Source organism: Taeniopygia guttata, chromosome 1A, assembly GCF_048771995.1.
Source record: "Taeniopygia guttata chromosome 1A, bTaeGut7.mat, whole genome shotgun sequence".
NCBI classification, from domain to species: Eukaryota; Metazoa; Chordata; class Aves; order Passeriformes; family Estrildidae; genus Taeniopygia; species Taeniopygia guttata.
In genome coordinates, this window is record NC_133025.1 from 48,646,742 (window position 1) to 48,663,457 (window position 16,716).

The following is a 16,716-nucleotide window of genomic DNA, read 5'->3' on the forward strand; positions in this document are numbered from 1 at the left end:
GAGGGCTGGAATGGACAGGTATGTGCTGGTACAGAAGGTCGGCACTTTGTTAGACAATCTAACAGCTGGACAATACTGAATGGAAGTCCCAGCACTTACGGAAAAAGTACCGGCATCTCTCTTCCCTCTTCTCCCAGCCCCACCCCCAACAAAAGGCTTCCTGCTTTGTGTCAAGGGAAGTTCCTTCAAGTCTGATACAACTCTTTTCACAACAACAGGTCTTAAAAGTTTTGTTCCCAGCGCACACATGCACGCACACACTGGCTAACACTGTGGATTATAGGTCACCCCTATCCTGCCCAGAATATTACTACACTGATGCTAAAAAAACCCCAAACCTTTCCTTAAATACAGAAATTAAAAAGCAACAGTACAGAAAAAAGTAAAAACAAAAAAACAAAAAGGTGCAATACTTCTTTAAAAAAAAAAGTCTTTGCTAGTTATATATGTCCCTAAGCAAAACCACGTACACAGGAAAAAACACAACACAGAGAAACAAAAGGAAACCTTTGAAGTACACACTGGTTTAAGAACATTCGTAAGTAAACGTTTCTGTCAGTGATGGTCTGGCGCTGTAATGACACCAAGGCCTGGCACAGGTAACGCTCACCATGAAGGACGCAGGAAGGAGTTAGCTGCATGTGCTTTCAGGAGATGAGGCAGGCTGGCCGGCACTTTGCTGACACCACTTAGTTTTTTGTCAGTTTTAGAAGCAGTAAATAAACTAAAAGGCTAATTTGATTGGGCTGGATTTTCAAGCTTTTGCTGGATTCCTCTAGACTGAGTACAGGTGCTAATTTAGGTTTGGGGGAGAAAAGAAACACTCTTTTTTAAAGGTACTGAAGCTTACAAGAGACTGAAAAAGAACATTTGTCTATCTGCACAAAAAATGGCAATGTCTCTTTCCTCCTCTTTTCCCCTTGTTGGAAGAAATAAATGGCTTGCATTATATAACACTCTAGGGTTCAGTCAGTACAAAAACCCCACATGCAAACATAAAGATACTGTTACTCAAAAGACAATATTGTTTCCCCTCTCACCAAATCCTTCGGCTATGGCAGTGTTCTGCTCTACCACCTAGAACAAGGGCTAGGAAGCAACTATCCACTCTGTATGACCTGCAAATTTGAGATAGCACCCTGCTAAAACGAATTTAAAAAAATCTACTGACAAATTTTAATCCAGCCCAACTGGATTCCGCTTCAGCCACAGGGACTCCACCATGCCTGTCTTGCTTTCAGAATCAAGACATGCAGATGGCCAGCCAGCCCGTAGACCATCAGCAATGCAGCGCTTCAAGATTATATATATAGAGAAAAAAATGCACACACACAAACATGTGCACACGCACTCACACAGAAACAAGCACACGTGGGCAGTTACATGTGCCAGAACACACTGGTACTTATCAACCAGCCAATCACAAAGTGTTGGTTTTTTTGTTTTGTTTGTTTTTTCTGTTTTGTTTTTTTTTGTGGGTTTTTAATTTTAAATTTTTTTTCTAGGTTTTTTGTTTTTATTTTTGTTTTTAAAGTGAGGCTCCGTCAAGTCTTTCCCTCCCCCCCTTATTCTTTTGAACCCCTCCCCAACCCCAACCCAACATGGTAGACCTAAGGACGGAAACACACCCAGTGCAAACAAAGTTAAAAAGCTATTTTTTCAGTATATATGTTTCTTAGCAACAACTTCCGTATAACATGAAAAAGTGAAAAACTAGAAACTAATTTTTTTAATTTTTTCTGTTTAAATTTAAATGGTATGTGTACTTGCTTCACATTGTCTTTCTAAGTTGGCGTTCACGATTCAAGTATTTCAAGAGTGATATGTTCTCTTTTTGGATTCATATTCCAAACGAAAAAACTGAAGTTATATAAGGGAGGCAACTATGTGCTCAGACAGTCTGTCAATGACCCACCTTTTTTTCTTTCTCCATTTTCTTTTTTCCTCTTATAAATGTATTTATTGCAAGTTGAAAAAAACGAAAAAGGTCAAGTTAGTGCTGCTGCTGTTCCAAAAAAGGTCACGAGGTCAGAGTTGAAAGTTCTAAGTTCAGATTGAATCCGACCCTCCTCCCAGAAGGTCTCCAGGTAGTAAGGGAGCAGGGCTGCCCATTCGGTGTGGATCCTCTACGCTTGGGACCCCCCACAAGCTTGAAGAATAGTTTGGGGGCCCCCACAATGAAGCGCCAGTGAGATCACCCCCACTGCTGCCGCCGCCGCCACCACTGCTCCACTGCCCAAGCCCTGTTGACCCACCAAAGAGATTCAAAGCAGGTCCAACTGGATCTGTCTGGTTCTGTCCTGTCTCCAGGGATTGCCAGCCCGCTGCGGGTGCACTTGGGGTTGCTGCAGGTGTAGGGGGCTGAGCTTGTGCCAAAAAGCGACTAACCTCTTCGTCTGTGGCAAACTCAGCCAGGATGGTAGTGTTTCCCAACACACACCTACAGGGCAAGGTACACATAAGAAAAAGAAATAGTTAGAGCCAAAAGGTAAGGGGGCAAGGGATTCAGAAAGCACAGGAACACCACTAATAGGTTTCCAAAGCAAAGGAGGTATCAGCTACATTGCTACAATGGAATGGGCATGGAAAACTTCATCTGTTTTTGACAGTGAAACTCACTCAAAACAAAAAGAACTTCCATTTTACACAGGGAAAAAAGAAAACAAAAAAAAAGGGGAAAAAAACCCCTCCCCAACTCCCTGCCCCAACATTCAGTTGTGCCTGAATAAAATCTTAATTTAAACTAAGGTTCTGAACATTAACACCAAGAGCAATAAAAATGCCTATACCATGTAGGTAAATGCACATTTGCCACCTTTCAAACACCACAGATGAAGAACAGGTTAAAACCTTTGGAATTCAGGAGATTGGTAAAATTCAAAAATTTTCACTGAGTTTAGGGGCTTACACCACCAATCCCACACCCGCAAATATTTTTGTCTCAAAACCTTGCTTACATGTGCAGTGCAGTTTGGGCCTTGGCCGCCTCCTGTTTGGTGTTGTATCGGATGAGGGCGGTGCCCTGGGTCAGGTTCAGATGGAATGTCAGCAGTGGGCCATGCTGCATGCAGATCGTCCTCAAGGTTGACCCATCAATCTGAGGAAGAACAGCCGGGATGAATCAGATGTTTGTAATTATTTCTCCAAACATACTTTAATCCTGACTTCATCACTTTAATTGAAACATATGCTGCTCTCACAAAGAAAAACATACAAAAGCAGTGGGAAGTAAGCAAAGGTGACAGAAGATGATTTTCAAACAGGAACTGGTATGTCTTGACTTTTCACAGCTACAAGGAGTTTGCTTTAGTATGGAATAAACTAAATTATCTTTCCTGTTCATTTACAGGTTGAGTTCAGTTTTCCTTCTTTCACTGAGTTTCTTACACTGTCACGATCATTAACATGGACAGCTTTTCCAGTAATTATATACAACTTGTACTTCTCACCATCTTCAGTCATCAGAATTTCTACCAAAGGAACCAGGATGTCTTGGTCTGCAGCTCTTTGATTTCAGTTGAATGTAGATAAACCAGTATTTAAAAGGTTTTTCCAAAACTGGAAATATTTCTACAATTAATTTTTTGAAAATGTCTTTTGGTGCTGCTTTGTCTTTATGGTTTATGAAACAGTGACAGAAAGAGCCAGTGATTTTGCTGCCAAATCCACCAATGTCTATTCCATCTGAACTACAGTTTTCACAGCAGTGTTGCCTATACTCATTCTGCAGCCTTAGCAGCTTGTTACTTACCTCCAGTAATAGCTGTTCTCCCAGGTGTTCTATACAGAGAGATTCCATTCCTGGTGTGTGCCACAGGAACATATGAATGGGATCCGTATGTGCAAATACTTAAGGAAGTGCTATTTTCTTCCTTCTTTTCCCCCTTATTTTATAATATAGCTTCAAATAAGGGAAAAGGAAGTTGTGGGGTGGCACAAATATGGTCAAGGTTAAAACAAAGAACCTTGAAATGAACATACTGTTCTTTCCAAGCCTAACCATTCTATAAAACTGTGAATCCATCTGAACCTTTACAACTCTCTCTACTGTACTGATCTCCATAAAGAGAAAATCCATAATGAGACAGTTTTGATCTGATTCTCTTTCCTTTTAACTTAAATGCCTCCAAAATATATTCTTCTTCCACTAAATAATTCCTAACGCATCACTGAAGTATTTTACACAAGCCAGACTTAGAACTGTGCTTTTTCCTCACAACACTTCTTCCTTCATATCAAAGTAAACAGTCTTTTTTACAAAAGACTCGCCAGACCTCAGCTTTTCCTTCCACATCAACCCTTTCTTGTACACTGCAGAAACAAGGTAAATTATCTGGCTGAACAGAGGACTCTCTGTCTAGACCTCAGGGTACTGCTGATAATCATATATGCTGTTCTTACGCCTTAAATACTAATTTGGAATGCTGAAACCAGGATCTCCACAGAATTCATTCTGAATGGCAGCAAGCTTTGAAAATACTTGTAGAAATAACCTAACCAGACTGGTTTTGGCAGGAATGCTGGAAAAATTCAGTGGTTTCACTATGGAAACACTAAAGTGAAAACTGGCAGTTACACACATTTCTTATTGACAACATCCCAAAGAACAGCTATAAACCACTTCACATTACACTTCTAAGAAAACTCTTCTTAACACTAAGAAACACTTCTAATAAAAATCTTTCTGTTCAATTATTTTTTGTAACTCTTAAGAAATGTTTTAACAGTCACATAGCAAAACCTGAACATCTTTAAATTAGCTGAAGAGATTACAATAGGAAAACCAGTTAGACTGCAGCTCAGTTTAGTAGAAAAACATTACATATGCTGAAAAATCTGATTTTGTCAGATTTTATTCAAAAAGAAACAACTGAAGAATTCAAAAATCATTGCTAAAGCAAACAAGTCCCCAGAAACAACCACAGAAAATACCTGTGGAGTGAGATTGTGAAGAACCAGCCAGTAGCTAGGACGAACTGAGCCACCATCACTCCAAGTAGATGCTGCAAATTATAAGACAAAGCAATCAAGACAGATTTGATACAAAGAAAAACTATCTTTCTTTAGTTAAGTCTTTCAGAAAAAGTCAACATTATCAGCCCTGTTAAAACATGAATGTCTAACCTTCAGTCCTGAAAGCAAAACCACACCTTTGCTCACAGTTTACATAAAGATTAATTTTACTAGAGTTTATCTTTGAGGAGTTTCTCACACACAGCAAGCATCTAGTCTTGAAAGACCCTGTGTAGCAGGTATTCTCTTCTGGCAGCTCTCAGCCCTTCTTCACTCATTCCCTGCAGCAGGACCTGTGATTCCACCCCCCACTGCCCCAGTTACTGACAGCAAATTTCCATTCCAAGAAGAAACTTGCTTTTTTCCTATTACCAGACAACTGCAACTTCCTCTCCTCTACACCACTGGTGCTGTAAATCATATACTGCACAGATTTTATCAATGGCACTTCCAGTTGATTTGTTCTCACCAGAACCAAGCCTTGAGTCCTGTGCCCCCCAGCCCCTGACCGATCGGGGTGCTGTGCTGTTCCATGGAGATGATGGTTTGGGGTTGGTCAGGCCAGGAGGTGGGCGGGGCAGCCCTGTAGTGTTCCTTGAGGAAATATGGTTTTTCCACATCTTGTTGGAGAGATGAGTGGGATTGTGTCCTATGGGATCTGGGGACCATGTTGATTTGTAATCACTGAATTTTGCTAGAAGATTAAAGAAATTGTATCTATTAGAGAAACTTGTGAGATTAAGTACCTGCCCTATCACACTAAGTCTTTTGACTACATTTATATTGGAGAGAAGCATGAAACAGGACTATACAATAGTTAATTTATCATACCAAAAAACCTCCATGTTACATGTAAATTAATATTTGCTTATTTTATATATGCTGATTTAAAAAAGGTAATATACCAGGATAATTTATTATAATGTAGCTGATTGCAGTAAGTTACATCATTAATTAGATGAACACCAACTTTTATGTCCACACTACATTTAATCTGAGAATTTCTTAAAAGTTTTGGTACTACTGACCTTTAATGAAATTGAACCTTCACATAAAAAAAACCTGCAGAGCACTGAAAGGAGTATTCACCATACTTGGTCTACTAAGCTAATGTTGCCTCCTAAAGATGTCCTCCCTACAAGATCAAAGCTTTAAGAGTCACAAACCTCACACAATGTTGACACAGCAGTACCACATAAAGAAGGCTGCTTTGCTGTGTGATGGTTGGACTTCTAAACACTCTTGATAGTGCATTTTTTTTCTAGAAAGTATTACTAGTAGGCAAGTGCCTATTAGAAGACCTATAGTGGGTATCCTTAACACATTTCAAGAACGCTTTATAAAGAAATGCAATAAAAGAAAAAAAATAAAAGTGCTCCCCAAAACACCACTATTGGTCATGAATATTTGCGAGCTCTGCCTAAACCAGTTTTTTAAAAAAGGCAGACAGCAAATTCTGCCACATGATGGACTAAACACTACAAGTGGAACAGCAATGAATTAGTGCTAAATGAAAAATGCTGTATCTGGGTAAGTTTCAAAGCCTGCATACCTGAAGTGCTATGAACGTTGGTGAAGGAATTGTCAGAGGCACTGTAGGGCCAGGCACCAGGTGAAGGCAGCGAGGTGTTGAGGGAAGAATTCGACCCTATCAAAGAGAAAAGGAGAGAGAAAGAGGAGACCAAGTTTACAGAGTTTCTGTAACACCATTAAACCTCAAGACAGTCATGACTGTACCAATGCTAAGCTTTCAGGTGCTCCCAGCCACAGTGCAAAGGCATGCAGCTTCCTTCTCAGACAAATGTCACAGATTATTTGTCTGTGATGACCGCAACACTGCAACAATCCCGAGTATCAGAGCGACTTTCATAATCACTGACCAGGTGTTCACTTGTTTTACCTGTGGCGTTGTCCCGCAGAAGTTGGTGGTCAGTATCTACAATGGGAGATGTGGCTGTCCCCCCCAGCACACTTCCAGGGGTCACATAGGGGTCAGATTCAGGGTCAATGTTTTGTATACCTTTCCATGGCACTCCTGGTTGGAACTCTGGGACAGGAGAGAAAAAGGAATTACATGCAATCAGGGAAATATTATTTACTAGAAGTAATTGCTGAAGGTATTTCAGGATGGCAAACAACTGTCTTTTACACTGTTCCTTATGGGCAAAAAAAAGACTACATGCTAGAATCGTAACCTATTTCACAGTTCCTCGCACAGCACTAGCTCTGGTTTCATATGAATACAAGTCTACACTACAAAAAAAGTGATACAAGGGCATCCAGTATCCCTCTAAGCGCTTCTGCTTTGCTACATTCAGATGAGGTTTCAACAGTTTTAACGAATTCCATACAAGATGTGTAATATTAGATCCATACACATACTTTGTGTGCGTGCAGAAGCCTTTCTCCAGCAAAGGCTACCTACCTTAGGAGTTTGGAAACACATTTGACACATCACACTGTATGTACACAAACACTATATACATTACCTATTAATACTAAGGTAAGATGCCTTGTGGTAAAAGTAATGTGTATATACTCATTGACATTCTTCATGCTTCACAATGAGATGGGATATACTTATCATGCTTTAGTTTGAACTACAGCTCCAGGCATGCCATAATTTTAAGACAAGAGGATGAATTATATTAAATATGAACACACAAAGACTCCAATTACTGTAAGAAAGATCAGTAACTTGGTTCCTTCAATAAATAAAGTGCTGTGGTCAGTTCTCGAAGCAGTGGTGCAAAAGTAAAACTGACGAACACAAAAACAAGTAAAGAAACTTCATATATTATGGGACAATCTGTGTGTGAGAAGAGTGCAAAGGTGGCAGATTCATCCCTTGCTGATACAAGTCCAGGATACAGAATACCCAACCCAAATTTCTGAAATAATTAATAATAGAATATTATTATACAATTAAAGATCCATTATTAAAAGCGAGATCCAAGATACACTCTCTAGAATGAAGCAACATAGGATGAATCTGGCATGGAAGGGTTCATTTCAATCACCTTTGTCATGAAGAATTATAGCCAAGACTATGACTTGTCACAGACAAATACAGAAGAAAATATGATACTACTGGTTCAAATTATTGCCACAGCCAGGGCAGTATTAGGCTGTGATAATGCAGATGAGAATCTGAGAGAAGACAAAAGAAATGCCCTACTGGGTCAGAACTACAGTTCATCTGTGTTTTGCCAACAGCACTAGGAGAAATACCATTAAGGGACAGAACACAAACCTGGCCACTATCTGTGGACTACTGGCCTCACACTCTCCCAGTATCCATAGTTGTCCTAACTTAGATGGCAGAAATACCCTCTTATCTACTAGCACCAGCTTGTGAAACTGTTTTTCCATAATTTTATCCAATCACTGTTTCAACTGGCCAGTATCACCTGTCTCAAGAAGCTGTGAAAGCAACACAACCTGAAAGTTCACCACTCCTGATGGAAAAAAAAGCTCCCATCTATTTAAAATTTATATCCTCTTAATTCCAGCATTTGCACCATGGTTCTAGCATTGCAGGAGTCACAGAATTACAATTCTGCATTTATCTCGTTCCCTGCCTTCATGATTTTATAAACATCAGTTACATCTCCCCATCTTTAATAACGCAAACAAAATAATCCAGGTATCAAAACTTTACGAGCAATCAGCAGTGCATCATGGAAGGACTCCACTCAGCTACTACTAAAATACTGCCATCCCCTGACAAGTAGGGCCTCCCTTTGTTAAGGAAGAAGTAATACAGCTCTTGGGTCTACTCAAAATATCTCCTCTGTTCTGAGAGAAAAAATCCATGAACACAAGTTAGAACCTGGAAATTAGAGCTTGTCTGGAGAAAAAAAAAAAAAAAAGTATGTCCAACTCTTCTATTTGCAAAGATTCTGAGAAACTGAGACCGAAAATTAAGTGCACAGAAAGCTCTAATCAAAAGGTTAATGAATATACAAACAAGGCTCCAAGGATCAAGGGTATTATTGTTTATGAACACATATACTCATCAATGAAACCCTGGTCTGGAAAAACATTTCCTTGAACTACAGCATACTGACACATTTTCAAAGTCTCCTTTGGGGCTGATTATCATGCACATTCACCAATGCTTGTTTACAGACATGCTCTTTTACTTCTAGGCAGTAAAGAAGACATGAAATGCATTTCTCCACAGAGATTTGAAAGGTCCTCTCAAAAAGTTTAAAAATAAGATTATTGTTAAAATCATGGCAGACACATCCAGGCCAGTTTGCCTGAAGTATGACTGATCTTGAATGGGAAAATTACAGTCTATGTACGACCTAAGTATGCAAGTCTGTGCAACATAACCAAATGACATAGCTCTCACCAATACAGCAAAACTTGCTCTCACCTCCAGCTGTGATATCAGTTTGATTGGGCACCACTTCATTTATCTTTGTGCTGAACAATACTGATCTCTTGAATGGCAGAATTTCTGCAGCAGATGGCATTTAGGAGGAAAATGTGAAAGGTGTAGTCAGGATGAATGCTGAGTGACCACTGTTTTCATTCAAAGGAAAAATGCACCTATTTCAAGAGGTTTTCTCTTGTAAACCCATTTTTGTTAACAACTTTTTTTTCCAGCACTGGGAGGAAGAATTCTATCTCCATGCCAGGAACTGAGAGAGGACCTAATCTACAAGCTTGTAGAGAAAAACATAGAGTGTAAAGGTATTTTATGTCTTCATTCTTCATCAGGGGTGTTGTATTGATGAGGTAGAGCTTGATTTCAGTTTTCCTTGTCAATGAAACCACAAGTTAGACTACAATACAGCTCAAGTGGCAGATGGTCATGGAACAGTAACTTGTCCCAGCAGCCTATGGATAAGAGTGGAACAGCAATAACTGAATAAATGCCACCTCCCAAAACCCAAGATCTGTTACATGAGGGTTGCAATCATAGTCTTGGGCTACTCATAAGAAATGAGGAATGGTACTGAGGCTCTCAGTGAAATTTTATGATCCAAATCACTTACCCTCTCATAGTGGTGAGGCAGTCAGCAACAAAAAAATGTATTTATCACTGACAATGGGACTACAGATATCACTAGGGAAGCTCTATGGTATCAACAAGGGGCAAAGAGTAGCTATCAAACTTTTAACTTCTGTAACAGTTTTGGCACCAAAAACCTTGCCAAAGCCAGTGGCTGCTCCAAAACTTGGAAACATAGCAGAGCTGATCCTCCTGTGTCTATTCCAAGCAGTACTGTATTCCTCAGTATAATACAGGGGAATGGTGACTAAGGAAACAAGTTCAGCAACAATGAGTCTCTGAATGAGGTCTGCTAAAGATTACATTTTAGGAGTTTCTGGCATTATGAACAGGAACTCCAGTCAAAAAAGCTCCACACTTAACAACCAGGCTGACAGAAGTGTAACACAAACGTAGCTGTACAGAATGCAGTGAGCAGTATGAAAATCTGTGGATGTGCAGATGTTTTTGAGATAACTAATTCTTTAGCTCTATTAGCTCATCAGAAGATGCTTTCTTGCTGGAGTTAAGACACTGAGGGCTTCACTCGAAAATCTTAAACTACATTTTCTAGATTTCCTGCAGTTGCATCTGTCACATAGATTCCTAACTTTCTGATGCAAGGTCTGTGCTACTGCTTTACCCATGAGATGTCCCTGGACTTTTACTTCTTTGTGCTTGAGAGGATACACAGTAGAGAGTTTACAGCTAGTACTGTTTTCCTGGAATGCAATTGTCTTCCAGACAAGAGAAAAATCACAGCACTCACTATTTGCTGAACAGCATTGGTGATTAAGCTGTACAACTGCAAGGACACCACTCTGTTTAAACGAATGTTTTATATAGAAAATTACGTGTATATTCCAATACATATGTACTTTTCCTAGAGAGTTTTCTAGCAGAAAAATAAACTTCTGACAGTGAAACCAGAAAACTTAAAAAATGAGCACCAGCCTGCCATCCCAAAAGCAAGAAACCTCTGCCCAAGGCACAAGATTCCTGAGCATAACTGAAGGGTTGCAACACTCTTCTACCGTTTATGCGACATGAACGAAAGTGAACCACAACAGTGTGGTGTTCCCACCATCACAAAAAACCTTACTTCACATCTTTTTCTTTCTCATTCCACCCTATCAATAATTTTTACACTGTATCAGTCTAACACAGCACAAATAAGGAATCAGTACAAAAGAAGGGACATGGTGGTGTATATTCTACGACCATATGTTTTCACGAAATTTTCTGTAAATGTAAGAAGATATGAGTTCACCTAACAAAAACCAAAGACTACTCAGGTAATTAAGCAGTTAGCTCATATTCAGCCCAGCATTTTTTATTGGAAATTCAACATTTACGTTCTACTTTAATGTGGAAGAAATTTCAAACCAAGATAGGCCAAGCCACTGAGTATTTTCTTTGTAATTGTTATTTAAGCAAGTATGATGAGGAAAGGTCCAGCACATCTATCTTAAAGTGAGGATACAACCCCTGCCCTTATGTAATACCTGGAGGCCAGCTGGCATTGCTGGATTTACTTCCGATCTTGTTTGTTGGTGGAGATTTGGCAGGTAACCAACTATCACCAGCAGGGCCTGTATGGCTGCTGAGCGGGTCGCCCTGGATTATGTCAAACTGGTTGTAGGGCGATCCTCCGCGAGCCTTTCCAGGGGGCACTATTGCACCTGCAGCATTAAAAACATGTATTTACTCTCGGGAAATGTTTTACACAAAAATATTTACACAATTTTACACAAAAATATTTAAGATGCATACTGGTGAGACAAGACAGTTTCACCTTAACTATTTCACCTCTGGCAAGATGATCCTACAAGGGCATTCCCAAAATTCCCCCTCTCACCATTTTTGTGCATATTGGCATCTTGTGAAGCCACAGAGGGCAGCCCTTCCATCATAGTCCACTGCTTAAAGCGGGATTCTGTTCCAGCCTCCTTCCCTCCCACCATGCCATAATCCATGCCACTTGAGCCAAAGCCTGTGAAACAAACAAACAAAACAAAACTCAATTGTCATCCTTTGTTTCGTTTTTAACCATCTTTAAATGGAGAGTCATTGTAATCATATGATGGGAAAAAGAAATCAACAAGAGCAAAAGGTATGTTAGAGGGGCATCTTTCAGTAAGTGTGCTGTGTCAGTATGCCATTATATGCTTTCTTCTTAGGTTTGTCTTCTTCCCATGCAATGAAAAATAATGCAATTTGATTCAAAGCTGACACTTGTCATAACCTTTGCTCTAATGCTTATACATAAATTACTCATTTCTGGACCCAGACCTAAGTGACTAACATAATTACCATATTAATAATAGGGAAGCTACAGGCAATGGACCAAACCTACTTCCACAAAGCACTTACCACCTGAACTGTATCCAGGTATCTGCCCTTTGGTCTGTAAATCTGAGAGACCCACATTCAAAGGATTGGGTACCATGCTGTCTAAATGTGGCTTAGGCCCAACAGGGTGGGATGGCGAATGCTTCATGCCAGGCTGCCTCTGCTGCTGCTGCTGGAGGGCACTCACCATACGAGCAATCTGCAAATGAAACAAAGAACTGCTTCATCTATGCTAGACTGCAATGCAAATTACAGTAAACATAAAGAAACAGTGAATTAAAGGAGATACAAAAGACCCTGCTCTCCATAAAGTGCAATGTGAAAAGAGTGGATGATGTTACTAAAGCCAGCAACATCTCTAGTGCAGACTGCATTTCCCCAGCAAGCTTCATATTCATACGGTTGACAAAAACAGTGCCACACACCTGTTGCTCCTGCTGTTGCCTCACAGCTTGAGATAACTTTCTCTGGCTCTGTAACAGCTGTTGCTGCTGCTGCTGCTGAAGGAGGAGCTGACAAGCCTACAAGATAAGGGAGGGTGGGAAGAGTGAAAATATTGAGCTCATCAAGTGAAATATAATTGCCAGGAGCTAGTCACTAGCAAACGCTTTGCTCAGAATTTAGGTAAACTGTTTCTCATTCTACTCACTCAAATAAAATGGCAATGAATGCATTAGAAGAATACTAATCCTTCAGTTAAATGTTAAAGTTTCTAATTTAACACTGTGCAACAGAATTACGCATACCTCCTTTATTCCCATCACTATGACTGTAAGTCTGAAGAAAACTTCATGAAAAATCAACAACTGCTTTCTGTTGGAAAACATGGCTTGGAGTCATTACAAACACACTGTAATCCACAATAATTACATGGGCCTATTTGGTTTATCTGCTGCCTTCTATCAGGACTTTATTACCCCATAGAGCAAAGAGGGAATACTTGTACAAAATAACATCAGTAGAACAAAACAGAATTAGAATAAGTATAAAAAGAAAACTCTTTCAGCAGACAATTTTCAAACTGTCTTGTCTCGCAAGATTACAGCTACTTACTAATTGGAACTGGGGAATCTGTGGAAGCTGGCTCAGCATGGCAATCTGTTGCGGAGAAAGCTGGGGGCCCATATTGAAGAGACCAGGATTCAAGCCACTGTTGGGAAACTGTTTGAGCATGGAGGCCGAAACCTGCATGGAAACCAGTTACATATCCTGAATGCACTGCTACGAGGAAAAGATGATGAAGTACAAGTATTTCTGTACAGTAACACATATGACACCAATCTTCAATGGTGTTCTGGGAAGGACATTACAGATTTATTAACACATCACATTTAAACAAGCACAGTATATAAGTTGGGCAGAGTGAATACCTCACTTGATTGACAGTATACAGTATTACTTGTGCAGATGCAGACACACACACAAAGGTTATTCCCCCAATCAGTAAGGTGCTAGAGACTCTACTAAATATAAATGCCGATCTATATGCAGCTAACCAGTAATCACAGTACTGCATTATCACATTAAAAATGTACTGCTTGACAAGGGAAAAGAAAGGCATTCAGGCAGTCACTGGAGCAAAGAAACAGCGCCTCACAGAGTTAATCTCTTTGTACATTGAATAAGATACAGTAAAAGACAGGAGTAGGTGGAGAAGAATCCCCCCATTTCTTCCTGCATTATTGGAGAGTTACACAAGTACAATTCAAGAGAATCTCAAGAACTGTTCACCAAGTCCAAAGCAAAAGGTAAACCTGTACATATGGAGAACGTGAGGTCTTAAGATTATGCTCTGCAATATAAACGTAACATGTAGCGCCTTCATCAAACCTCTCTTCTGAGGGGGACAGGAAGCACAGGACAAGACTACTTAAAAAAACGAAGCATCCTGTCACACTTCAAAAACACATTAAGCTTTCACGTTTATTTGGGTTTTTTTAAAAATACTTTGCACAAGCCTATATAAAACATAGGATTCCCAAATTCACTTTTGAGGTTTAAAAATACTGGTAGCAAGCATTTACAATCAACAGCCTTGGAATAAGACAGAATGCTAATGCTTCTGCCCTGAGTTTTAAGTACTTTGACTATGCATTTTAATGTTTTTATCTTATTTAATTTTTCAATTTCTTAACATCAAATTGAGACCAAGACAGGTGTATAAGTAACCTCAATCATGTGCTCTGAAGGCTGTAGCTCCACTTTTACAAGTAATCAGTTGCTATAAATTCCTTACCTGGGGAGAAAGGAATTGGGGAGGCACTTGCGCCCGGATATTGGGGGAAGGATTTAGTGGCTGCACTGGTGTGTGCATGCCCCTCGATTGTGCTGTGCTGTTTCCAAACAAACCATGATTGCCACCCTATAAAATTAAAGCAGTAGTGAGAAGATGAATCTTGTAGGATAATGGATTTCTATGCTAAAAACTACAGATCAGTAACAATGAGCCAAGTTACTGACTTAAACAGCATTCTCTTAGAATTACAGATTCTGTTTGGCTAAAATCAGTAATATCCTACCTGGGTTAAAGCCACTGTACTACATATTTGAGAAGCAGGTTGTTTCTCCTCTAATACCAAAGGGTCATGCTTATCTACTTACTTCAAGACATGACAAAGCTACTGTTTTAATATTTTGCACTTTACATATGGGGAAATGGAAACGTGAATACAAATAACAGACTATAAACTCCATCCATTGGCTTAAAAGTATGGCAAGACTGCATCAACAAGAATTCTGGTCCCTCATTTTAGAGAAGACAGGTACTTTTCCTGAGTAGGTTGCTGAGATATCACTCACAAGGCTATTTTTTTTTCTCTGTAGGCCTTTTATTAACTATTTTAGAATTAAAATTTCCCTTCCGCCATGAAAACTACAAAATTCTGGATTTGGATATTTTCCTTCCCCTTTTCTCCCACTAAATTTGAAGAAAATTTTCAAGTAAGAAAGAGTTGTGGGGTTTTTTTTCAGTGATTTATTTCCTAATGCAAGAATACTTGCTGTTTGTATTTTCTGATTTATAAGCAACTTCTGTAATAAACCCTAATGCATGAACAAGACCCAAGAAAATTTGTGATTATGTTTCATGATTTCAGTGTCTTGAGCAGACTTTTTTTGGTACCATTTTTCAAATAAAGCAAGAAATGCTATCAACAGTCTCCTACACTAACTAAGCTACACTCTCCTGCATCTAAAAGGTGAAGCTCATTCTCCAAAGCATCCTTATGCGCCATGAATTCGTCTTTTCAGTTTCAAGACCCTCAGAATTTCCCATCTCCTCCTGTCTACCAGGGTGTCTTTGACCCTCAGATACCTGGGGTTCTAAAGAGTGTATTTTCCACTCTTCACCCATCACTCCCTATTCTGCCTGTCCATGCCAGCATTATTATACCCAACATAAATCCATCATTATTCCAAACTGAGATGGTGCAGGCCTTCACTAAAACCTCTCCTTCCCTTATATACCAGGATTTCATAAATCCTAACACCATGCATAATACTCCTACCATTAATACTCTGCTATCCTTTTCCTCAAACACAAGTGTCTCCTCCTGCTTCAACACTGGCAGCACTACAGATTGTCTCGTTCACCTGCATCCCCCTCCACCCAAAGTATCTTCTCCTTCAGAAGCAACTCCTACAAGTGCAGGAGGACAAACAAAAAACCCCACAAGACAAGAGGTTTTATTCTGGAAAGAGTCAGCTGGAGTCAACTATATATTAAAATTTTTGAGAGGCCTTGAAACTGCAGTTACACTTTCAGCTCTCTCTGTAACTCCTCTCTATAACAAGAGTTCTGCACACTGAGATCAACAACATGCCTGCAAATTTTGGACTCAATCTGATGTTCAACACTGTGTCACATAGAAACAGAAAGACAACACAAAGAAACACCATCATGTTAGGCATATGACTACATAAACTAGACCAGCTGCAATAATTAGGTACTATTCTTTCATTTCCCAGTATTCCTAAAATATTTTCTTCTAGAATAATGCAGAACATAATAAACAGAAATTCTTTCAAACTGCAGTTAATCACCTAAGTTCTTCCCCATCATTTCTCTATATATAAAAATATTGCTACTTCAAGAATTTTTAAAGGCTACTAAATCAATTTTATTGAACCATGAGGAAGGGAGAAGGGAACAGGCATCATTCTAAATCACTGCAACTTTTTACAGGCACATTTCTACATACAAGGTCTTTGAGTGGAGTCTGAAAAACTTCCGTGTTGGGTTTGATGAGGCAAATCAACAGCCTCTAACTGGGTTTTAAGCCAGCAATTAGAATGATGGATACAACTAACTTCACGACTTCTGAAAAGCACATCCACCTGCTGTTGCA

At 39.5% G+C, this 16,716-nt stretch overlaps 1 protein-coding gene across 18 annotated transcripts in view; it reads right to left on the minus strand.

Annotated features, from left to right (window-relative positions):
• Window positions 1-1,638: 1,638 nt before the first annotated feature.
• TNRC6B (trinucleotide repeat containing adaptor 6B) overlaps window positions 1,639-16,716 on the minus strand; it is a 118,503-nt gene continuing 103,425 nt past the window's right edge. For 11 of the 18 annotated variants that reach the window (XM_072923376.1, XM_072923378.1, XM_072923375.1 and 8 more), the window contains 13 exons: window positions 14,607-14,732; window positions 13,424-13,555; window positions 12,796-12,891; window positions 12,392-12,569; window positions 11,877-12,011; window positions 11,524-11,700; window positions 9,398-9,481; window positions 6,914-7,060; window positions 6,566-6,661; window positions 5,483-5,707; window positions 4,933-5,003; window positions 2,958-3,097; window positions 1,899-2,440 (listed from right to left, as the gene is read on the minus strand). In XM_072923376.1, coding sequence (XP_072779477.1) covers window positions 2,050-2,440; window positions 2,958-3,097; window positions 4,933-5,003; window positions 5,483-5,707; window positions 6,566-6,661; window positions 6,914-7,060; window positions 9,398-9,481; window positions 11,524-11,700; window positions 11,877-12,011; window positions 12,392-12,569; window positions 12,796-12,891; window positions 13,424-13,555; window positions 14,607-14,732 — 1,998 coding nt within the window. In that variant the 3' untranslated portion in view covers window positions 1,899-2,049. Of the gene's footprint in view, window positions 2,441-2,957; window positions 3,098-4,932; window positions 5,004-5,482; window positions 5,708-6,565; window positions 6,662-6,913; window positions 7,061-9,397; window positions 9,482-11,523; window positions 11,701-11,876; window positions 12,012-12,391; window positions 12,570-12,795; window positions 12,892-13,423; window positions 13,556-14,606; window positions 14,733-16,716 lie in introns of all 18 variants that reach the window. The other 7 variants (XM_041713527.2, XM_030262951.4, XM_030262958.4 and 4 more) reach the window with 3 other exon arrangements.